Source organism: Acartia tonsa, chromosome 1 (genome assembly GCF_053477335.1).
Source record: "Acartia tonsa isolate MP-2025a chromosome 1, ASM5347733v1, whole genome shotgun sequence".
NCBI lineage: Eukaryota > Metazoa > Arthropoda > Copepoda > Calanoida > Acartiidae > Acartia > Acartia tonsa.
Genome location: NC_137260.1, coordinates 25,941,488 through 25,967,172, shown reverse-complemented (window position 1 = coordinate 25,967,172; position 25,685 = coordinate 25,941,488). Strand labels below are relative to the sequence as shown.

The 25,685-nt window shown below is 30.1% G+C and overlaps 1 protein-coding gene across 1 annotated transcript; it reads left to right on the top strand.

Annotated features, from left to right (window-relative positions):
- The first annotated feature begins 4,646 nt into the window (after window positions 1-4,646).
- LOC145332720 (uncharacterized) lies at window positions 4,647-25,335 on the top strand. Its single transcript, XM_080177764.1, has 13 exons — window positions 4,647-4,672; window positions 7,017-7,086; window positions 10,382-10,503; window positions 10,920-10,970; window positions 11,691-11,752; window positions 14,170-14,202; window positions 14,632-14,704; window positions 15,183-15,208; window positions 18,772-18,824; window positions 19,059-19,140; window positions 22,998-23,061; window positions 24,647-24,728; window positions 25,217-25,335. The coding sequence occupies exons 2-13, from the start codon at window positions 7,049-7,051 to the stop codon at window positions 25,278-25,280; spliced, it is 750 nt and encodes a 249-aa protein (XP_080033890.1). The 5' UTR covers window positions 4,647-4,672; window positions 7,017-7,048; the 3' UTR covers window positions 25,281-25,335.
- Window positions 25,336-25,685: the final 350 nt, after the last annotated feature.

Sequence of the window (25,685 nt, the reverse complement as noted above, 5' to 3'; positions counted from 1 at the left end):
AAATACCCCAAATTTTAAGCCTTTAGCTTCTATAACAAAAAAGTTCTAGGCATTTTAAAATGACATTTTATGTACAATGAAAATTTTGAAAGAATTGCAATGCTCATGTTGAAAACTTTGAAATTAAACTACGTGGCCTAGAAACAAAATTATAAGCTTATTTTTGTCATAAATTTAGGTTTCCAGTAACTAATTATATTTTTACAATAAAAATACCCATTTTTATAGTCAAAATCATTAAAAAAAATTAGGTTTTACTTGTGTTGTACAGAATGTACTGTAGCCCATCAGAAGCTGGATCAGCTTAACAACCAATCACAGCTAAGCTTGTATTAGTTTACCCCTTTGTTTCCGCTATGATTTTCGTTTAAAAATGGAATTTAAATCGAATTTTTTTCATAGATTTTGACTATGAAATGTGGTGTTTTTATTGTAAAAATGTAATCAGTTACAGGCAATCTAAGTTTCTGACTAAGATAAGGTTATAATTTTGTGTCTAGGCGAAGTAATTTAATATTGTTTTTTCTTTTATGAGCATTGGAAATCTTTCAAAAATTCCATTGTACATAAAATGCTATTTTGAAATGCCTAGAACTTTTTTGTTATTGAAGCTGAAGGCTTTAAATTTGGGGTATTGGGTCTTCTTGTGGCGGTCTTTCAGCAGAAAAAAAAAAAGAAACTAAAAAAAACTAAAAAAGAACCTAAAAGCAAACGTTATCAAATAAAAGGTTGAAGGAAGCAAAATTTGACTTTGATTCACTTATAGTCAGAAACTTACAGGGGACATGGAAGCTAGTAAAAGTGGCTGACTCAGATCATGACGTCAAAAAAAAAAAAATTAACCAATGAGTGGCCAATATAAATTTTACCATTGGTCAATTACAGTGTATACTGGCCTCTCATTGGTTATTTTTTTTTATGTCTTAATTTGAGTCAGCCACTTTTACTAGCTTTGGGACATGCACAAAAAATTTTAGTTTCTATCTCTAATAAGAGCTGAGATAATTGAGGGGGGGGGGGCAAATTGATAAGGGGGCGGCTAGGGGCCCGACTGTTAAGAGATAACTGGCAAAAAGAGTTATTTTTGCATTTATAGACAGCTTGCTGTAGATAGTCATACGATAATTTGTAAGAATTATTACAGTTTTGTTTTCTATGAGGCTCTAAAGGCACGGGCGAACAGTGCTGGTATCAATTGTATTAAGAATAATGAATTTACTATTTGCAGAAAATACTCTTTAATTCAATTTTTAAAAAGCGTAGAAATAATTTGCGTAGAAGTGCACCAATAGTTTTGACGAGGGTAGATAATACGTCTTAAAGTTTATTTTCTGTACAAAGATCATTGGTTAATTCTGGAAAATATAAAAACCCTAATGTACGCAATTTTAACACACACACACACGAACCTTAAAAAAACAGGGATTTGAAATCATTCTTCCTCCAAGAAAATTTTATCAATTATTTTTTTTTTACTTTTTACATTATTTGATGGTTTTTTAAACTTTTAAATATTTTACTTTATATAATTTGTATTAAGGTAGAAGATGGGTATATTTACCCCTGATTAATTGGTTTCCACGTTATTACGACTATCCTTTAACCAAAGCTTTTTAATTCAACCTTGCTACGAAGCCTTGTGTGATGCTAGGGTAATTAAGTTCTTAGGGAACCACACTTATTACATAATATTATCTTGAGTTAGAAAGGTTTTAAGCTATAAACAGACTTATACAATTAGATATGTCAATATCTTTAAGTTATTTATAATCTATATAATGGCACCTTTGAAATAAGCTCATATTATATCAAACCTATATTCGCCCTTTAAAAAAAGGTTTTAGTAGGATTATAATCAATGTTACTTTGTGTTTCATGCAAAAAAAATTGGTGGCCTCTAGGAGAAAAAAAAATTACAGTAAAGATTGCATATTTGTATAATTTAAAAAGAAATTTTGTAAATCTAACATTCAAAATAAGAGGCAAAAAAACTTTATGGGGGGGGGGGGAGTATTAAAAAAATATAGAAACTACTTCAAAATATATCACAATATGAATCTTGATCTTAGCAACATTAACAAAAACAAAAATATTGTTGCATATTCTGTGTTTTTTAGTTTCTTTTTTTCTGATATGATATTATTATTTAGTTTAATAAAATGTTTAATTTGTTTCATTGAATGTTTAAATCAAATATTCATAGATATCTAATTAATAGTATTAAATTTTTCCTTATTTTTGCATCAAAGGTGTAGTTGCAAGAAATGCATTTAAACTTGAATTTAGTAAACTTCATATTTTTTATGTTTAATAGTTTATCTAGAGGACATACATTTGAAATAATTTCAATTTTCTACCAGGTAGTTTTAAAAATGACTAGTCCAGTGGTGCCTATTGATTGTTTTTCATTTTAATACAAAATTATATATGTTAGATGGTATTTTTGTAACTTATGCTGGCCATCAAACTTTTTAAATGCACTTTATGTAACTATCCCTTTAGATATTATTTGTTGATTATTAGTTTACCTATTGTCAATAATTAATTTAACACAAAATTTTAGAATCACTTCAATGTCAGGTTGTTAATTTTTTTTAGTCTGGTGTTGAAGTGGTTTTGAAAATCTTAAAACTACATCATAACTTATTTTTAAATTGTTGATGAACATTTTTTGATGCATTTACCACATAAACAAAGAAATGAGAAACCAAGAAAGAGACAACTTTCAATAGAATAACTTAATTAAAAGATTGTTACATAAGTACAAAATCTTTTATGATAGTTACTTCTGTTGACCCATTTTCACAACTAGAACAACCAGAACCTTTTGAAGAATACCATCACTTAATTTTATAGTTTTATATTTTTTGTGTAAAAATTATTCAATTTTGTAAAATTTATTGCTATTATAATCAAAATATCAGAATTATTATTTGTTTAAATAAAGAGTATGACTATTTGTCATTAAGAGTCAGATTAGAGTATGACTACTTTTCACTTGAATTCAGATTAGAGTATGACTGTTTGTCATCAAATATCAGATTAGAGTATGACTGTTTGTCACTAAAAGTCAGACTTGAGTATGACTGTTTGTTAATAAAAGTCAGTTTAGAGTATGACTGTTTGTCTACAAATGTCAGATTAGAGTATGACTGTTTGTCATCAAATGTCAGATTAGAGTATGACTGTTTTTCATCAAAAGTCAGGTTAGAGTATGACTGTTTGTCATTAAATGTCAGATTAGAGTATGACTGTTTGTCATCAAATGTCAGATTAGAGTATGACTGTTTGTCATCAAATGTCAGATTAGAGTATGACTGTTTGTCATCAAATGTCAGATTAGAGTATGACTGTTTGTCTTCAAATGTCAGATTAGAGTATGACTGTTTGTCATCAAATGTCAGATTAGAGTATGACTGTTTGTCATCAAATGTCAGATTAGAGTATGACTGTTTGTCACTAAAAGTCAGTTAGCAGTATGACCATTTGTCATCAAATGTCAGATCAGAGTATGACTGTTTGTCATCAAATGTCAGATTAGAGTATGACTGTTTGTCATCAAATGTCAGATTAGAGTATGACTGTAAGTCATCAAATGTCAGATTAGAGTATGACTGTTTGTCATCAAATGTCAGATTATAGTATGATTGTTTGTCATTAAATGTCAGATTGGAGTATGACTTTTTGTCACTAAAAGTCAGTTAGCAGTATGACCATTTGTCATCAAATGTCAGATCAGAGTATGACTGTTTGTCATCAAAAGTCAGATTAGAGTATGACTGTTTGTCATCATATGTCAGATTACAGTATGACTGTTTGTCACTAAAAGTCAGTTAGGAGTATGACCATTTGTCATCAAATGCCAGATTAGAATATGATTGTTTGTCATCAAAAGTCAGATTAGAGTATAACTGTTTGTCATCAAATGTCAGATTACAGTATGACTGTTTGTCATCAAATGTCAGATTACAGTATGACTGTTTGTCATCAAATGTCAGATTACAGTATGACTGTTTGTCATCAAATGTCAGATTACAGTATGACTGTTTGTCATCAAATGTCAGATTAGAGTATGACTGTTTGTCATCAATTGTCAGATTAGAGTATGACTGTTTGTCATCAAATGTCAGGTTAGAGTATGACTGTTTGTCATCAAATGTCAGGTTAGAGTATGACTGTTTGTCATCAAATGTCAGATAAGGGATTAACTGGGCAAATTTTGAGGGTCAATTTAATCACAGATTACGATCTTAATCACCTGAACTTTGCTCACATTGAGTCAGATTCGTCAGATTATAATCTGAAATCCCCCCTGACAGATTAAAAATTTGGCGGCAAATCCTGAGTAATCTGAGTTTTAGTACCTTTTTGCGCAAAAACACAGGTTTCGTCAGATTACAATCTGACGAAATGTATTCAAATGTCAGAGTTGATTGATGAGGGGCGGGCAGATTAAAACCTGAGGAAAACCTGTCAAAACTCAGATTAGACAAGGTTTTGTCACTACTTGTCAGATTTAAAAACTACTAGGGATATATACCCTTTTATGATGGAATTCTTGGTACTAATATAATTATAGTTAATTTTGATACATATGAAATAAATAAAAGGTACTACTCTTTTAATTTTTATTTTCTTTTAGGAGGAAAAAGGGCTCGGGCAAGAGAAGCAGGTGGGATCCTTTTTCCAAATATTATAAAATCATCATATAATATTATTTGCATGTACTTAAAAATAACTTTTTTAAAGTAAAAGACGAAGCCCAATCTGTACCACTTTTGATTCCTGTGACGTCATATAATGAGGGAGATGTGAGGAGAAGTGGGAAAGAAAACCCCTTAAAAAGAGATGGAGAATCCCTCATTTTTATTACGTCACAGGAATCAAAAGTGGTGCAAAGTGGTACAGATTGGGCTTCGTCAAAGTAAAATAATTGAAGCCTTGGTCATGGAAGGAGGGGACATTGAACCTACAAATTACACTGGCACACAAAGTTTTATTCGTTTAATCAATACCTTGGGTAAATTAACTCAATTTTGATTGGTTGTGTAATGTGTATAACTGGTTTGTCTAAACGTTTCAGCCAATAATTTAATCTACAAAGAGGTAATCTTGTTTATCATCATTGCGTAAATCGTATACCAATTTATCGTTCAGTGTTTTAGTCCTTGAGATGTACATAGTTGTAGACGAAAAAAAAATAATTAAATTTGATTAATAGAACTTTAAAATTGTGTTGGTTGTTGATGTAAAGAGGATTATTACATCTTTTATTTATTTCCTTTTGACTGCTTATAATTTTGTATATACACTTCATGCATAATTCAACCAGGGATCTAAAGAAATAAGACAATGGCCGATAAATTGATTTTCATTCCCAATAATGATACACAAAATTACCACTTTTGTAGATTACAATTAGTGGTTGAAACGTTTTGATACTAAACTAAATGAAACAACCAATCAAAATCCAAAATAAGTCCCCAAGGTTGTTAAGCCAATGAATAAGAAAACGTTATTATAAGACTTTAGGGACAAGTGTTATAAACAGCCCCCCAATGTCCCCACCCTCCCTATAATTAAACAGTAATCAAGCAGTAGAGATGAGAAGATTTATTTAGCTTTATCCAGTGTTTGCTGCATTAATAAAACAAAGGAGAACTCTTAATTCTGACCTTAAGATGCATTCAAAATTAGATATTCAATCTTGCAAGTTTCCTTAAGATTATAGATATGTGTTAACCACTATGGTTAACTTTATAAGATGCATTTTGAGCATTTACAATAAAAAAAAACATTTATCTAATGTTTTCTATTAGAATATGCTTTTTTTCTACGAATTTTTAAATTGTGCTAAAAATAATTTCTTTGACTTATATTTAAAGAAACAAATGGATTATGCAAATGAAAACAATATGACTTAAAAATTGCAAAAAAAACTTTATACTGATTTTAAAATTGCATTTAGTCTTGAAATATAACTAATATTTTCTTGTTATATGTGTGCCATTTAATTCAAAATCTGGAATTCACTTATAATCCCAAAATAGATTGAGAACCGCAACCCTGATTTCATCAGTACCCACCCCATATCATGAACTGCCATTGCTAGGTATATGGTTAAGTGCAGATATAAGGCAGGTACAAACATAAGAGGTGCTTACACCTTGCACACATTCTTGAATAAATAAGATAGTGTTTTCCACAAACTGCTCAAGGTTATACAACATTTGTAGATTTCGGTATTAGCCGCTAATACCTTTAAACTAAGATAGGAGAAATATATGTGTGTGTAAGGAGAAAGGGGGGCCGGGGGGGAGGGTAAGATTGGCTAATACTTAAGACACAATACTTACTGTTTGATATGCACACTATTATAAGAATAGGAAGTAATTGAAAAGGATTATACCACAACAAACAAATAATTCTCAATGCATCAATCTATCAGAGGAATATTTTATAATCAACCACTAAAACACGAGAAGGTCAAATATAATTTGTGATTGATTAGTCACATTTATAATTTATAAATTGGTTTATATAAAAGTATAATTGATACTTAAAATCTATTAAATGGATGGAAGAAATAATATATTAGGTTTTTTTTGAAAGTGAGGGAATATCATGAACAACATGTTTCCATAAAATATATTAAATGAATGATAAAATCTTGTTTTCCATCCAATTTCATTCAATTAACTCTAAATCATTTTCTTGTTGAGTTTACAATGCTTTAAAAATTTTACATTTTGTTATGATAAATAATTTACGCCAACTTTTCTACAGTTGAAATATGGACTTAATTCTACGTTTACTTTTTATTGGTTAATGATTAGAATTTAATATTCTACAATAAGATGGTAAAAACAATTCATTGTGTCTTAATTTGTTTATATTTTTAATGAGTGAAAATTTTAAGAAGAAACAAAATTCTTAAAAATATTTTTTTTAATTAAAAGGGAGGTTGTGGTGGTCCATGTTTTGGTTTAAGGAGGTATACCTAATTATTTTTCAAGGTGTAGAGGAAGCCGCCTCAGTTTTTAGAAATATGGTTCCAATCACCAGAGTACTTCTTGATCCAGGCAGGTAGGCAATAATAACATTTCAAATTTAATAAGTATTTTAATAAAGTTTATACAGCAAAAATTGTTAGGTCCCACTAAACGTCTATTTTTATAACAGCTCTGCTTCTGCTCAGGATTGATAAGAGTAACAGTTTGAAGGATCTGCGAATTATATTTTTTTTGAAAAAACAGCTGCAAACATGCGGCTTGGTTGCTAATAATAAATAGATAGGCAGATAGATTGTGGATGTATATTTTTCTATAGTGAAAAGTTTTAGACAAATGATCTTCATCATTTGAGTTGATATAATTTTATAAATAATTGATATGGCTAATTTTGTATTCGATAGTCGATACTAATTTCATGAAATAAGATACTGTAAGTTGAAGGTAAATTGTTGATTTAAATGTAATAATTGAAAACAGTAAAAGTGTCTGACTATGTCGTCAGAAAAAATTAACAACTAACCAATGAGAGGCCGCTATATAATTTACCATTGTGAATACTGGCTTCTCATTGGTTAATTGTTAATTATTTCTGACGTCATAGGCAGACACTTTTACTGTGGCCGTAATAATTAATCAAGCAAGTGCAGATAAACTGTACATTACAATGCATCTTAATTCTAGTTACTGTATGTAAGTTGCGTAGCCACTCTGAAAGATAGTGGCTTGTATTGAATTATTATTTCGTAATCTACATAAAATCTTAGAATTACATAGTTGTCAGTTTAGAAACAACTAAAATTGAAGTCTGGTTGTTTGACTTAATTTAGAATTATTCAATTTCATCAGATTTTTACATCCATAAGGAAAGCTTCGCATATATTTTTGTACTTGTCCTTGTTATAATATGCTTGTTTCTTGGTTTGTGTATTGAAAGTGAGATGAAAGGTTTGAAATATTTAACCTGGATCTAATCTAAATATAATTGGTTTGCCTGCTTCTGACAGAATATACTGTTCTATCAGGGATCTACAGGGATAAGACACTGGCTGATAAATTCATGTACATCCCTAATATGTTACTCAAAATTACCCCTTCTGTAGATTAAAATTAGTAGTCAAAACATTTGAACATTAACTTAATTAAAAAATCAAAATTCCCCAAAGTTGTTAATACAACATTTTTATAATTTTTTGGGAACTAGTGTAATAAAACAGCCCAATGTTCTCTCCCTCTATGCTGTTCTATATCGAGTTCCTTCTTCTTCCTTTAACCTTTGCATTGCTCAATAACAGGCAACTATGATATTTTGCAGAGATCGCGAAGTATAGAAATACAAAAATATAAACAACAAACAAAAAAATAAGACACAGCCGAGTGGATCTCCTTGGGCAGACTCAAAACAGAGTTAGCAACAGTGTAGTTTTTAAAAGCGAAGCTTTTCTATAATTAGGGTCGGTCCGTCCGTCCGTCCGTCCGTCCGAGATAGTTAGCTTCTATTCGTTAATTTAGGCATGTTAGAATTGTCCTATCGATTTGCATGGTGATTCCTGTAGTAGTTAGGTACGATTTAGAAAGCGAGCCACTCTATAATCGTTACCAGAATGTCTGTACGTCCATTTTTAACATGTTGATTTTTTTTACTTTTTTAATAACAATTTTTCATGTGATAAAAATATCCGATTGATCTGATTTTTTTAATAATGACTCCTATTACAACAAGGTACAATATTATGAGCGAAGCATCTCTATAATCAAGTATTAAAAATGTCAGTATGTCAGAATTCTGTATTTTAGAAGTTTTCATATTTTGTATAATCATTTCTGACACTCAACAAATGTTAATGTTCGTCTGTCATATCGTTTCAGAGCTTCGCTTTTATGGATGTTGTTATCATAGACGTCCAAGGGGGGGGGGGTAAAGAGTGATTACCCCCCCCCCCAAATAAAAAAGCTTAGACGCCCCTGGTTGTTATCCATGTTTTTACTATACAACAAAAAAGATACAAGCCTATTTTTACTGGTTAAAAATACTTTTAAGCAATTTTGGTTCACTTTCTGAAGAATAGCTAGAAAATTTAGCAAAAAGGCTAGATTAATTTTTTATTGATAATTTAATTTTGTTTCTTAACGGGTGATACTTGTCCTTAAAAATCTGCCTATCAATAGAATAATTGAAGACTATTTGAGGTTTGCAATGCTTCAGGATAGTAATAATCAATCATTTTTACATGCATAAATCACAACATACTTTATAGACTAAAAAACCATAATGTATAAAATCACTTTACATAATGATATGCATATCTATTTTTATTATCAAGGTTACTTTCTATTGTTAAGGACAAGATATCAATTATCCCAAAATAAAAGATTACACAGAGGGTGCAATGTATAGGTTAATGCCTGAATAGATCCTAATAGTATAAATGTTATTTGTTTTATAAGCTTTGCAACTTAAGGTACTTGGTTATAGTATAGATTTCACACCCAATTTTTTTTAGACATTTTAATCAATCAAAAAGGATTTGTACCCTAATCTAAAAATTTTAGTGGTTTATAATATATTTTTTACTTTACTGTAACCATTACTATAAATAAATATATGCAATTTACATTGTACAATGTATGTATGTGTGTAATATACCTAAAGTGCAACATTTCTGTAGTATGAGTGCATTATAATTTTCTTTTCCCTGTTCGCATTTAAAGGTAAAATGTGGTGGTAATTTACTTTTTTACCTTCTTATTTTAGGTTAGTTGTTTAGACTTTAAAATACTTTTGAAAAATAAGTTTATTATTTAAGGAAGTCGGTTTTTAATCTTAAGAAATAAAATTTTTTTCTACACATATTTTGTCTGTCACGTACTTTTGTATTCATTGATTATCTGGATATTCATGAAATATTTATTATACTTATACCTAATTTTGATATGATAGGGTTATATGTTTAATATGTTTTATGTTTAAGCTTAGAAACGTTGCAAAGTTAAGAGGGAAGTATACACATATAATTGCGAAGTTTAAATAGCATGTTCTATGGAATATTCCTTTCATTTAACTTCATTACTTGAATCAAAGTAATGCCTGTAACATTATGAATTTACAAATATAATGCAGTATATTTTATTTTTAGTTTCAAATCTTATAAAAGAAAAATATATATCTCAAATAAGAAATCACATTTTATTCCACAGATTGAAATTATAAAAGGGGTTGATGCGCTTGTAATGTCCTAACTCTAGTTATCGTTTCAATAGCTATGTTCTCAATAAACCAAAGTTTAAGCCTTTTAGTCGAAAAACTGAAAACTTTTGATGTTTTGTTGATTTGATGTTATATTGGTTACGCTAACTATTCAACTTTTCAGGGAAGGAAGTATGATATCTGAGAAGCCAAGTGAAGCAGAAGTGAGAAAGAAAATAAAGACAAGACTGATTACACGGGGACCAAGATCAAAACATAAAACAATGCTCTGCATACTCTGGATAGGTTCGTCGTGTTTTTAAATTTTTCTATTTTTGTAGCAGTTTGACTTTCACAAAGTTTTTAATGTTCGATAGCCTTACATATAAGTAAATGGGTTTAATTTTCATGTCTTTGTGTGTGTCTGCATTAAAGAATCTCGCAAACCACTAAACCGATAAGGTTCTCCTGTATAGTGAACCTTCTCTTGTGTCCAGAAATATTTGTTAACTACGATACCTCCAACCTCCTTGAAATTGCCTTAGTTTTTATTTCAATGGTGAAGAAATAAATTCTGACCGACGGACAGACAGACACACCAAACTTAATAAAGTAGAGATTTTAGCTCATGTGTAAAACCAAACTCTTACATAATCTCTGTATGAAGTAAGAACTTTCAAGACAATTAGCTAACAAAGTTAAGATTTAACTTTTTTTTTCAGGTGCGGGTTTAGTTGGGTACATCAAGTGGACTTTAGACCAATCTAGTACAGGTTATAGTTTGTAATTCACATTTCAAATATAACAATTCAAAATGATTATTATGAACAAATATTGTTAAGAAAACAAGAACAATACTTTCTTATAGAAGCAAAGATTTTTCAAATCATTGATGGACAGTACAATTGTCAAAAATAAAAGTAACAATAAACAATAGTAAAAGGGTAAAACAAACTTGAATTGGATGACTAAGTTAGGGTTAAGATGTGTATTAAGAAAAGAATTATTTTAATCTTATTTGGATGTATATGGATCAATTTAGGGAAGAAATTAAGGTTGTCCTACCCATTATAATCGATGAGAACAGAAGCAAAAATTATTAAATACTTAATTATAGCTCTTTACAAAGACTAGAAAGTTAAAGCAAAATAAAAAAAAATAAGAAGTGTCAAAATACTATTTAGAAGTCCACAGGCGTGCATAAGGGGGGTTATTTAACCCCCTAACAAGATTAAGGGGGTGGATACATCCCCAAGTGTCCACCCGCCTAAACCACTCTACGAGTCTACACCCTCCTTGACATTTTACCCCCTTATGCGCACACCCCACTTGATTTTGGTTTTGGGGGAGTGTCAAAAATCGTAAGGGAGGTGACTAATGTTTTTCTGACAAAACCAACTGCACTTCACTGTTTATATAGCAGAGTAGCTTTACTTCTACCTAAATACTTTATCAATAAAGTAGAAAGAATAATAATATTATTAATATTTCAGACCAAATCTCAACCAGATCATACTTGGTGAAACCATATATCAACTCAACAGATTTTATAGAGGTATATATCAAGAGGATAGTTCGGGGTAATTTCAGCCATCCATAACATTATTTTTCGGTTTCTGAAACTGAAGTCTACCAAAGATCCCAAAATCGAGTTTAGGTATTTTTTACCAAATGTAAGGCCTTTTTTGTTGTTAATGAAAATTTATACTTTTGTGGCCTCAAACTACCCACACAAAAACACACACATCTACGGATTCTAACATTATGAATTTTATTACTCAAACCAAACATAATTTTTTTTTATTTAAGTATTATTTTTCATAAAATGTGTTTGAATGAATATATACTTGTTTATTGTGTGTGTGTGTGTGAGTATTATCTATACCTACATATATGTATTTATTTGTGTTGTCTATGACTTTAGGTGTTTGTATGTCTGTAAATGTTATATTCAACCCCTTCTATGATAAATTTTTCTCTCCTTCCCCTCTTTATCTCTTTTTTGTCCTTTACTTTAACCAATTTTTCAAAGTTTTAAATCTTTTGTTATGAGCGTACTCGACCTTGCAAAAGAAAGAATTAGTTGAATAATGTTTGGTCTACCCTGGCTGCATTATGCATCATCATTAATCAATCTTATCTTAGCTTCAACCTTTTTTTCATCCTTAATTTTTCTAAGCTATTACGATTAAAAGTGAAGCTATTCAACAATTAGGGTTATAAGATGTTGGCATTGATTGTAATTTTATGTATTTTATGATTTTTATCGATATCCAAATGATTTTTAAAAAGTGATTCATGTACCGATTAGGCAAGATGCTATAAACGAAGCATTTCTTTAATTCATTCTAATATGTAAGTACGTCAATATCAAGTCTCTATATTTAAGGTTTTTAAACGATTACAAACGTCCTGCTTGGTTTAGCTTTGTTTCTAGTTTTCCTCGTTATTTCTTATCTCAACTTATTTTTATTCTCAATTTTTCTTTTCATTAACAATTCCTAGTTTTTACACAGAATTTTATTTGTATTAAAAGTAACAAGCCCTTTTCACTCCACAGGGGGAGCATAGGCCGCTGACAATTTGTCAGTGTTTCTGTAACAATGTGTTTTTTTTTGGCCATGGGATAGGGTTGTCAGCCCTAAGCCCTATGATTGCGGTGTAAAGCGTCCATTTGCCCATCAGACAACCAACCCTTTGATTGCACGACCTTTGTCTGAGAAGTCCTAACTGTGCATGGTAGTGAGTTGCGCCTGTTTTGGGCCAAGGCATTCCCCCTTCTCTAACTGTTTATGTCGCGCACCTGACATAGCAGCAGTAGGAACCATTTTTAACGTCTTTAGTTATGACGCGGTGTCGGACCGAGATTCGAACCTATCACCTTCCCGACGACGAGCGGATGCGCTACATGTTGAGCCACGGTCTCGGGTCGCGGCTGTATTTGTATTAAATATGAATAAACACCACGAGTAGCGCAGCAACAACAAACTAATAATATTTAGGATGAGAAAATAAACTAAATAAAGAACCAAAGCCTAGTGACTGAAACCTCAAAGAACATACACAGCTATGTAAATGGATATAGAATACGTGAATATTGAGACAGGGGAATTTTTTCGTCAAATTAGGTTACTAATATTGTCCTTATACATTGGTTAATAAGTTGCTCTATGGTCAGGGGAGCGAATGGGTTAAAGTCATAAGTGGGATTGGGGGTGGGGAGTATTGTTATATTAGCCAGCCATAAGAAACATTTTATCAGAGTATTCGAGAATCCCTCACTATATCCACATATTCAATATCCATTGCTAAGTATTAAGCATTTTGCATTTTGGAGTTTATAAAGATATTTGTACGTCTATATGTCTATTATTAATAACGGTAACTGCCATTTCTATCATTCATTTATTTATCAGCTCAAGAAATCTATACTTATGACATTAATCATAAATATAGATTTTGATATATTGGTCTTGACAAAATATTCCAAAAAAAGTTTAATATTTGACAAAATTGCGAATGATTCTAAAAATAAAATGTTCAAATTTCTCGTATTACATGAAAATTGCACATTTCTAAGCAAAGTAATTTCAAACTTTTCAAATATTTTGAATAAAATTGTAAAAGAAAAGTACGTACGATGTTAATTTTATTATGCTTTTTAATGTTTTTAATTAAATTTTCATACTAATGCAAAGGTTTTTGATTTTTTTGCGTAAAAAATTAAATTCTATCTGTTGGTCTATCTCTAAAATTCCATAATAAAATTCGTCAGGGCAGAAATAAAGCTCAAAACCCTTCCAAAACTTATTTATAGTAGTCAAAAGCCATGTGAATCTTTCAAAATCTGTTCAGTAGTTATTAAAATCTTTAGCTAAAACCAAAAAAAATAGTTGTTGAAAAGGAAGAGGTTTTTATTTATAATAAATACATCATTGTTTTTCATTTAAATTAACTTGTTTTGTTTTATAGGTGACACGTGATGCTGACACCACATTTTGTAAGGTAAATAGTTTATATTTGATAAACATACAAACAAAGTCAAATAAGAATACATAACTGCTCCTTCTCTAGCAATATAATTAATATAACATTTCCTAATTTGTTGCGAAAAATCTTGTATATAATAAATAAGATTCAAAGCTTTGAGAACAAATATGAAAGTTAGTTAAATTTTTGCATTTAAACTATACATAGAATTGTGATAGTTTGAGGGAATGGGATTTATAAATTAGAAGCAAAATAATATTCTATTTCTTAGGATTAGTGAGTTTATTAAGCATGTACTTATAAAAAAGTTTTAAGTCTAATCTTTACTTTTGGTTTGTAAAATAATATTACTTGTCTTTAAATTGAAAAAAAAAACACTTTTATATATATTTTGTTAGTTGTATAAATTGCTGCACCCTCTTTGTATAAATGATACTTGTTTAGGTTTGGGATCCAGATACTAGACCTACAGACCTTCTTTTATTCTGTCTAGTTTGTTTTCTACCTCTAATATTTGGTAAGCTGCTATGTTCAAACGTCTGATGTATGCCAAAAGTTATATCAAATTTAATTTAATTCATGAAGAAGCTTATCGCGTCAGACAATTTTACAATTGAATTCAATTATAAGGGAATATGACGTCGATCGTCATAGTTCGTCCAAATGCTCTAAAATGTCCACTTTATTTTTGGAAACACTATATGTTGCTTCTTACTTTTTTCTTGTTAAAATAATATATTTCTATTACCGCAGCCGCCATTCTATAACTAGGGCCTGTACGTACGTCAATTTGTGCAAGTCTAGAAATTAAACAATTCTTCCTTTTTTTTATTTAAGCGGATTTTTAATCTTGAAAACTTAAAAAACAATTTTAAAAAGTGACTATATGTAATAAATATGTAAATTTTAGTGATTATTTGTTACAACGTTTAAATTTTTAATATCAATATGGTTTATGATATAATGAGGCAAAGCTTATGATCATTATTTTTTAGGTCCTGTACTTACTGCTATTATAGAGGTAAAAATTTATTTATATTTATAGTAAAAAGTTAGATTTATCTGTTCTGATAAGGCCTGAGATAGATCTCAGTGACCGCTGGACCTATCAGGCCCTGCTTATCAGGGAATATACCAAATTATCATAACTTCGATTCAGTTTTTGGGATATTAACTGATTAAGCAGCAATTGTAGAGGGGGAAAAGTAACCCCCACACAATATTTTGAGATGACCATTAGTATATCATATTAAAGTGCTAAAAATGAGAGTACAATGTCTTCAAAAGCAATATTTTTCTTGTACTCTAAAATTCTGATAAAAATAAAGAAAATATAAAGATAAAAGTCTCAAGATGCTGTTCAATGTTAAGATTTCTCAAGGGAAGACAATTTGGAGAAAGTGTTTGGAAAATCAGAAATAAACTAACAAACATTAGCAATATAAACAACTTTGCCATTTTATTATTAACAAGTGGTTTTGTCCCTAAACTGTTAGGGAATCACCCTTGCAAGTTATGGGAAGTCCCAACATCCTTGTTGTTTTTCTGTGAGATATAATATGCGTTGTTTTTATTTGATTCTTATAATTGCGACAACATTACTTCACAGCAACTGTTAATTTCTAACAATTGCTAAATATACCCCCCCCCCCTCCATGTTTTTTTTTTGAGAGGATGGTTAGAATTTTTTTACTAATGGGATTTTCTACCGAAGATCGGTGTGGTTTAACCCCTCCCCCCATATTTAATTAGTTTACAAAAAAAAAATTTTTGGAGTTTGTGGTTGTCCGACCCCCTAAAAAAAAGCTTAAAATCACCACCACAAGGCCAAAATCTATATTCCTTTAGAAGCACAAAATTGACGGTTCAGCGGTTAACGAGATATCAAGCTTTAGACGGACAGACAACGTTCTACCTTGTATTATAAATGTTTTATATTGTTTTATCAATTTGACACCTCTCAGAACCCCCACTTTAGCCAAATAAAATCTCTATAACCTGTCCTTGTATTGTGTAGTAGCAGATTTAGTTTAGCATAATATATACAAAAGTTAGACTTGTCTTTCATTGTAGACATCAAACTTTTTAAAATTGTTTACTATGCAAATTTTAGCAGCGAAGCCACTCTAGAAGTATCATTTGGTTAATCTGCTCTCATATATTTTACTATACCTATCTCATAATTTAGATCTACATATTTTTAAATTATTATACACAAATACAAATTTGCAGGGAAGGCGGGAATAATACAATTATTAATCTATACTTATTCTTCCCTTCAATTTTCAATTGTTAACAATTAACACAGGAATATACCCATATCACATAACGACCATTAGATAGGTTATATATTAAGTTACGTAGGGTTAGAATTTCCCATAGTGATAAGGCTTCTCTAAGGCATGGGTGCAGTTTTGGGTAAAAATATCAATCTGCTGTTCGTAAAATTCTTACTTGGTTATAATTAAATTTTAAAATACTTCCATAATTCGTCAAATACATGAAAACTGTTCAACTTTTCTAAAAATCCATTCTTGCTTATTTTTGTCTTTGTGTTGTATTCTTCTGTATTAGGATAAAAGGAACAATCTAAAGTAATGAATAAATAATAAGTTACTAAGTTATAACAGATTGCTCATATAGTATACATCAAGGATGATAATACATGAACACTGATTTTTGTTAAGGGAAAGAACATACTTATTCTATAGTCTATGACATCAATGAAACATAATACGCCTAATTCTCTTTTGAAAACTCTTAGTATAGTCAAGAAATAAAATAAAAACCTAAAACGTGGGATTAGCTCTGATAGCTCTGTTTGCTCTTAAGGAGGTGTCAGGTTCGAGTCGGTCATAATAAAGACTTTACCTGCTGCTCTGTCTAACGTGTTAAATTAATAGGTAGCATTAAATAGGCACAACGAATTACCATGCACAATTAGAATTTCTAGACAAATAACGTGTAATCAAAGAGTTGGTTGTCTATTGGATACTCTAGGGTGGACAAAAACTTTCTTAATATAAAATTGCTCAACAAATCAGAATTATATACGCTTATGACATAGTAACCAACAACAATAATTTCATAGTTGAAGTTTTTTAAAAAAATTACATATTCTATTAATAAAATTTTAGTTTTTTTCTCGTCTGAAGCTTAAGATTTTAATCAACTTTAAACTGATAGAGTTCTCCATTTTATAAAAAGCTTCACATTGGTCCCTGGATGGTTTTAAGTTCTTTTATTGTTAGATTTAAGTCTATATTATATGCTAGGGGCGCATCAGCAATTATATATAGAAAGTAGTTTATATAGTCGCTGCGAACAAGTTTGTATGATATACATATGACATCAGAGATAGCCATGCTAAGCTACACAGTACTACACTGTATATTTTGCAGTTATGGATTTATTTCTATATATCATCATATCATATATCTTACTATTGTCAATTCAATTTGTCCTCCTAGAATACACTACATCGGCTTGAGCTTTGAAATGCGTAGCATCTCTATAAAAAGTCCTTATCTTTATAGTAAATACTTATTGTCACTTACATTTTACGCATATTCACTTTCTTTCCATTTTCGAAGAATAAGAAAAAGAAAAAATATTTTTGGGGCAAAGGTTCCATTTCCAAAATAGTTATAAAACATCTTAGACTTAGACCTTTAAGAATCTTCACTGTAAAGGAGAACCATATCGGTCGATGAGTTAAGGTTATGTAAAAATATTCAGTCATACAGACAGACACACAGTCAAACATTTTGTTACAGTTGTAAAACTTTATGATCTTAAATAAAGTTAATCATATCAAACTAACAATCACTTTAAAATGTTTAAATTAAAACTAAAAGCGAAGCGTTACTAAGAAAAAATTGTTAGTCCGTCTGTTGGTCTGATTTCTTGAGCTTCGATTTTATGGATACTGCCATCCTTTTGTGTCCTTGAATTTATTTGTATTAACTTATTTCTATATACTATCTAGGGTCATATATCAAGTTTCAAAAATATTTTCTATTCAAATTTTGTTTTCAGTCTGTGTATATTTGAATAATAATCTTGTTTTCTACCAGCTTTATTTATTCTGTTTGTTTCTTTCAAATGTGCAATACAATATTTTCATTTTATCTGAGTACAGTGTGTAATTTTTAAAAATATTAGCATAGCCTTTATATCTTTACATGAAGTTTGGACTCATTTTAGTTACTGAAGCAAGGATGACAACTTCAAAACAAAAAAACAGAAAACAGAAATTTACTTAAATAAATTGCTCATTTGAATGGGTATTATCATTTTTAAAACTTCTATCTCTAATAGCAACCACGCTTTCTGTAAACATAACTCGCAGCAAACAGCAGGAATGAGGATGGTTATCCTATCATAAAAAGCAAGTTTTTTCTTTACTGTTCTTAGAATTTCAATAAATACTAAACTGATTAAACCATGGGATTGTTTTAGGCTATTTCCCACCTCCCTTTCTCTCTCACACCTTTGGATAGAGAGCCCTTAGTTGCTAGAGGCGCAACTGCTAGTTTAGAATAATTGCAATGAGTATTTTTGAAGATTACTTTATTTGTTTAGATAGTAGTATTAATTCAATCAATTATGAAAGAAGAAACTTCGTCAGGAAATAAGTAAGTAAATTATTATTACGATGCATAGCATCTCTATAAATTTTCTCATTTCCATTATATAAAGTAATATAGTTTTTCGGTCTAAAGCTTTCAATTACTACTTAATTGATTTATAATCTTATTTTTAAATTTAAGTCTTGAAATGATTGTAGGCTATTTTGTCCATTTGCCAGATCAGTATACTAAAAATAAATCAGATAACCAAATAAACTTATCATAAATTTAATATTTTAGTCGGTGGCGAGAGTTTGGGCTCATTCATACTTTGGCAATTGTGGCTTTCTGTAGTAATGTAACCAATATCATTGGTGCTGAGGTAATTATTTTTGTGGTAATGTAACCAATATCATTGGTGCTGAGGTAATTATTTCTGTAGTAATGTAACCAATATCATTGGTGCTGAGGTAATTATTTCTGTAGTAATGTAACCAATATCATTGGTGCTGAGGTAATTATTTCTGTAGTAGTGCAATTAAAATCATTGGTGCTGAGGTAATTATTTCTGTAGTAATGTAACCAATATCATTGGTGCTGAGGTAATTATTTCTGTAGTAATGAAACCAATATCATTGGTGCTGAGGTAATTATTTCTGTAGTTATGTAATCAATATCATTGGTGCTGGGGTAATTATTTCTGTAGTAATGTAACCAATATCATTGGTGCTGAGGTAATTATTTCTGTAGTAATGTAACCAATATCATTGGTGCTGAGGTAATTATTTCTGTAGTAATGTAACCAATATCATTGGTGCTGAGGTAATTATTTCTGTAGTAGTGCAATTAAAATCATTGGTGCTGAGGTAATTATTTCTGTAGTAATGTAACCAATATCATTGGTGCTGAGGTAATTATTTCTGTAGTAATGAAACCAATATCATTGGTGCTGAGGTAATTATTTCTGTAGTAATGTAATCAATATCATTGGTGCTGGGGTAATTATTTCTGTAGTAATGTAACCAATATCATTGGTGCTGAGGTAATTATTTCTGTAGTTATGTAATCAATATCATTGGTGCTGGGGTAATTATTTCTGTAGTAATGTAACCAATATCATTGGTGCTGAGGTAATTATATAACAAATTTTGATTTTTACACCCTTATCCCTCTCTTCTCTGGATTAGGAGCTGCTAATCAGCCAAAACATTCCATTTGAAATTGCCGAAAAGTGAATATTTTGTTGGTGTAAAACTTTTTTTTTTAGAGGTAACTGAAAGGGGAGTGGGTAAGAATGGGGAGAAAAAAGGGAAGGGGGTTGAGGGGAAATTTTCACTTAAAATTGTTTGTCAGAATCACATTCCCTTTTCCCTGCCCTAGATAAGTTAAATAAATTTTGGAATGCATTGTGTTATATTCCCAGAGAGAGAGGGGGATAATGGGCTGTTTATTACTCTAGTCCCCCAAGTTTTATTGAATTTTGATTGGTTGATTCATTAAGTTGAGTGTTCAAACTTTTCAACAGAATATTTTAATCTACAGAAGTTGTAATTTAGTGCATCGTCATTGTGGATGTACATCAATTTATCTTAGCCATTGTGTTATCCCTTTAGATCCCTGAATATTCCTTAGTAAAGTGTGTAAATGTGTAGGGTGGTAGGCCTATACAATACATTAAACAAATTAAATAAGTTTCATATTTGCTCATCACATTCAGAACTACCCTGTCCTGTCATATCTGGAAATATTGAATTGCAATGTATTTTCAATAGTTTACCTCAATTCTATTTATGTCAATTGTACGTAACCATTATAATATCCTTTTTTTCCCGAAAATAGTGAAACAATAGGTCCTGCCACTTTCTAGACCTTAGCCATACATACATAAAAAAAAATTTCCAGTATGGCTTAGAAACCGATTAATATCCGGTGGATAAGAGCTGGTTCTCAGCCACACTTAAAAATCATGTATCGGTTCGTTTCTACGGATATAAAAATGTACAATCATAATAGTAAAACCAGTTTTGTTAGCCTGTGCCTTCAGCATTTCGGGGATAACAAAACTGGTTTTGATATAATTGTATATTTTAGTATTCGCGAGAAGCTGCATTTATCTATATAATGATGCGATAAATAACTATTCTACTATAATTGAAACTAATATATAAAAAGCATTTATATGTTACTAAAAATATAAATATGAGACACACAGACAAATATGTAAGTTTTTAATATAATTATCACTGATATTAACTATATTATGTCTATGTAAGAAAACACACCAAGCATAAATAAATGAAGGGATAAGTAAACATTTTATTCTTTTTATGTTTTACATAGATTTTGCATGGGGTTATGAAAGATCGGACTGACAAAGACGTATGTGAAGTGTTTGTCCATTGGTCAGTGGAAATACCAACCGAAGATTATGTTTCTAACGAATATTTATTTATCGCATCGTATCATAGACAGCTTCCCACAGTTATAATCCAGCGGATATAAATCGGTTTCATAGCTATATTGGAAAATATTTCTCGACGACAGATGGATTATAGAGTAGAGCACAAATAACGTGGGTGGTGTCACCACAATTGGAAAACCACTATTTCGATGACAGACATTTAGTAGGCCGAGAATGTACAAAGTTTAAAAGTAAACAAATTACTAAAACACTGCATCTAAAAAAGTAAGTTAACTTTTAGCTTTAAGAATAATTTTTCAAAATCTCTAATTTTCAAAACAAATATTTTATTTCTTTATTCCTCTGCAAGGACATTAGATTATTATAGCTACTTATATTGTGTGTATGATTTTGTAATACAGATCAAGTCTTTGTCATAATTATGATTTATAGAATGTTTGTGTCTATGTCAGTAAAGATCTTGAAAATGGCCAGACATTTTCATGTTAGTTAAGTATTTGTACTAAGGTACATGGCCCCCCATCCATCGAAGGTTTTTAATAATAAATGTCAACATTGCATTGAAAGAATAAAAAAGCTTTTGTTTAAAAAAAAACAAGAGAGCTGAAGGAACCAAAAGCTAGGATAAATTGGTGCATTCTAATGTTGCATGACGAGATTTATTATTTATACCTGTCTTAATATTATGATTATTCACTCAATGTGAAAGATAGAAATATAAAAAAAAGTATATTTTTATTAGCTATTTGTACGACTGCTTGTATATAAACTTTTCCTAATTATATCGAAATTGTGTTTTTTCATTTTTTTTTAAATCACAAATTCTGCAAATCATAATCAAATTCACTCTTAAAATTGAACACTTAAACAATTTATTGTTTTTTTAAATCTCTTGCTAATATAAAACACTCTGCATATTTTCACAGCCATAAAGGTTTTAAATTTGAAAAAGATACACTTATCAATAAGGGTACTAAAAAAGAGAGGGAATGTCTGATTGAGCCAATAGGAGAATCGCATCGGTACATACATTTAATTTCATTGGTTGAAATTTTGTACATATCTTGTTACGAATGCATGTTTTTTTTCATTTCATACATAGATAAAAGTCAGCTGTAAACAGTATATTTTCTTAGTAGAAAGCTTTGCGAAATCAGAGTTAATTGCCCAAAAATTTCGTTTAGATTTGAAAGCTTCGAAACGAGGTGGATTCTTAAAAAAAAAGTTAGGCTGGCTACTCGCTGGTGAGGCAAAATTTTTTTTGTGAAAAATCCTCCAAAATCAAATAAAAAAGTGTACAAAAATTAAATAGAATCTTAAAAGGGTTATTAACATATGATTTTGTTTAATTTTTGTAGATTTTTAATGTGCTTTTGGATGATTTTTCACAAAAATAATTTTGCCTCACTATCGAGTAGCGAGTCTATATTTTTTTAAGAATCCACATCAGCTTGAGTCGAAAGTAAACAATACTTTTGTCTGCTAGAAATGTTCCCTCTTAGATTTGACGAAAAAAGTGTTCAGAATATGCTTCTATTCTTCTATTTCTATTCACTTATCATATACAATTATGTACAGTTTATATTTTATAAGGGATTATTTTTGAGTTTAAAAAAATATTTTTTTTTTCAAAGTTTATTTACTGAAATGCAGGGATCCCTGCTGAAATGTACAAAACTTCATTTTATTCAACTTTTTCAATCAGTATTTTAGTGATTAATTACCATTGCATTTTTAAAGGTTGTTTTCAATCTCAGTACTTTGAGTGTCTGTCATACAAATTTTAATAACATTTTAACTGAATTTTTAAATTTTAGTATATTCTTGGATACATACAGGGATTTGATAGTTATATGGTTCTACTCATCAAATATGCTGCAGGTATTAACTAAATTTTAACATAACAAGGATGACAACATCCATAAAAGCGAAGCACTGAAACGGTAGGACAAACGGACATTAACATTTGTATAGTGTCAGAACTGAATAATCAGAATATAAATGTATAAGAGTCAAAGCAAAATTGTAAGTAAATTTGTTGAAATACTGCTTGATACAGGATAATGTTTATAGACATACTTACATTTTTAGGACTTGATTATAGAGTTGCTTCGCTTATTACATTATACTTTGTTGTCCCAGGAATCAATATACAAAAAATCTGATCAATCCGATGATTAGATCACAAAAGTTGTTAAATTTGTTAAAAAAAATAAAAAATCAACATGTTTAAAATGGACGTACGGACATTTTGGTAATGATTATAGAGTTGCTTTCTAAATCGTACCTAATTACTAAAGGAATCACCATGCAAAATTTGAAGTCGATAGGACAATTCTAACATGCCTAAATTAACGAAAACCGTTACAAACGTACGGACGTTCGGACGTACGGACTGACCGACCCTAATTATAGAAAAGCTTCGCTTTGAAAAAGCTACCCTACAAGTATAATTTAATGCTTCCTTTGTTCCTAGCATCTATTGGCTATGCATTTCAAAGGTTAGGGAATGACAGAAAAATAACTTAAAACAATTTAAATTCAAATTGTCATAATAACTCATTTCCTGAAAAGATTTTATCTTTATTTCATCATTAAAATTTCACAATCTTTATTATGACACAGTCATAGTCATGCAAAGATTTAATTTAGGTAAGCTCCAAATATTTCCTCTGTATAATTTTAAATTTATTCTTCAAGTACTATAATTTTCCTTCAGAGTATTAAAAACTTTTTGCACCAAGTCCATAATGAGACGAAAATGTTTCCAATAATATTCATAGCATCTTAGAGGGAGTTTTTGTACTTTTGTAATCCTTATAAAAAGGGATCAAACTTGTAAACAGTTTTTTCGAAAGTAGTATTTTTATATATATATCATTGACAAGTCGTTGCTCTAATAATAAACTTAATGTCGACTACTTAGAATGAAATAAAGTTGTCATTGCGGACATACGTTAAAAAATAACAGTACAAAAGTATCAAAAATTATATTAAAACTTCTTTTTTGTTTATTAAAAAAACACTTTTTTATAATTTCATTATCCCCTGATTTCTGCACTTTTTAATTAGGGATTGATATATTCTTTTTCTTGTATTTATTCGAATCCGGTGGATAGGAACCGGTCCTCATCCATACGAAAAAACTATGTCTAGCATCGTATTATATCCAGCTTTCTACAAATATAGAAATGTACTATCATAAGATTAATACCAGTTTTTTTAGCCGGTGCCTTCGGCACCTCGGGGCTAAAAAAAACTAGTTTTAATCTCATAATTGTACTTTCTATATCCGCGGAAAGCCGTTTATAATACGATGCGAGAAATAACTATTACATTCTCAAAAATATTAGCACAGTATTACGTCTTTTTACTGACGTAAAGTTTTATGGTTATGAATTTTTTCGCTCTTGGCCGAAAAATATTTAGGTCTTGCTATATAAAGAAGCACATTTTTCTCTTTTAGGTTATCTAGATCTGTTGTTGGTCCCCATATGTATATTGATATGGGACAGTGATATTAGAGGGGGGATTCCTACAGTTTTCAGGTATAATATTGATTGTTAGCACACCTACTCTATAGTTATTTTCTGAGTACATCTGTTCGTAAGTATAATATACTTGTGTCTAATAAATTTACCTATATATGTCCTGCCAATTATCTACTCGTAACTAACAAATGTGTAAAATGTTAATTTAAAATCTATAAAGGATTACTTTTTTGGATATTTCTTAGCGAATCTACTCTTTAACAATAGACAATATGGTAGAGAAATTTAAATTTAAAAGTATTTTCTTTAAATTCTAATTCCTAAAAAAATATTTCCGTTAAAAATTTTAAGGGATTTTTTATATTTTCAGGCAGTCAGGTTTTAGGGCAATTGGAGAAGAATATTTCTAAGACTTCTTTAATAATTTTTAAGATTAATGATAATTTCTACCCACAAAAATCTAAATTAAACTTATATAATTGATATCGGGCTAGATTTTGTAAAATGGAACAAAACAAATGTCGTCATCTATGGTATATTTTCAGAATTCGGAAGTTGCGGCTGGAGAATTTAGACACACTGAGTTCCATGGAGAGCTTGAGTGTGTAAGCTTGTACCATCATCACAATCATACTTCAGTACAACTAATCCTTCACCATAGCAAGTAATCATCAGTATAAAAAAAGTTAATAAATATTAACACATTTTTTTTCTATTATTAGATTTTTAATTCAAAGTAAAAAAAGACTTTCAATCATACAATTATAAATTTGAATTCGAAGGCCCCACTCCATAACCATTTACAAGGACGCATACATCTAATAGCATCGAAACATGCCTTTCTGTAATAGCGAATCTTTATAATGTTTTATAGTGTCCCAGTCTAATTTGTCAATTGGGACACTTTGCTAAAATCTTCTGTTATCCCTTTTCTGCCTTTTGGATTGAATAAAACCTCTGTTTTTCCTCTGCAGAGTGTGACAATACAAAAATGTGTTAAACAAAAGTGCAAAC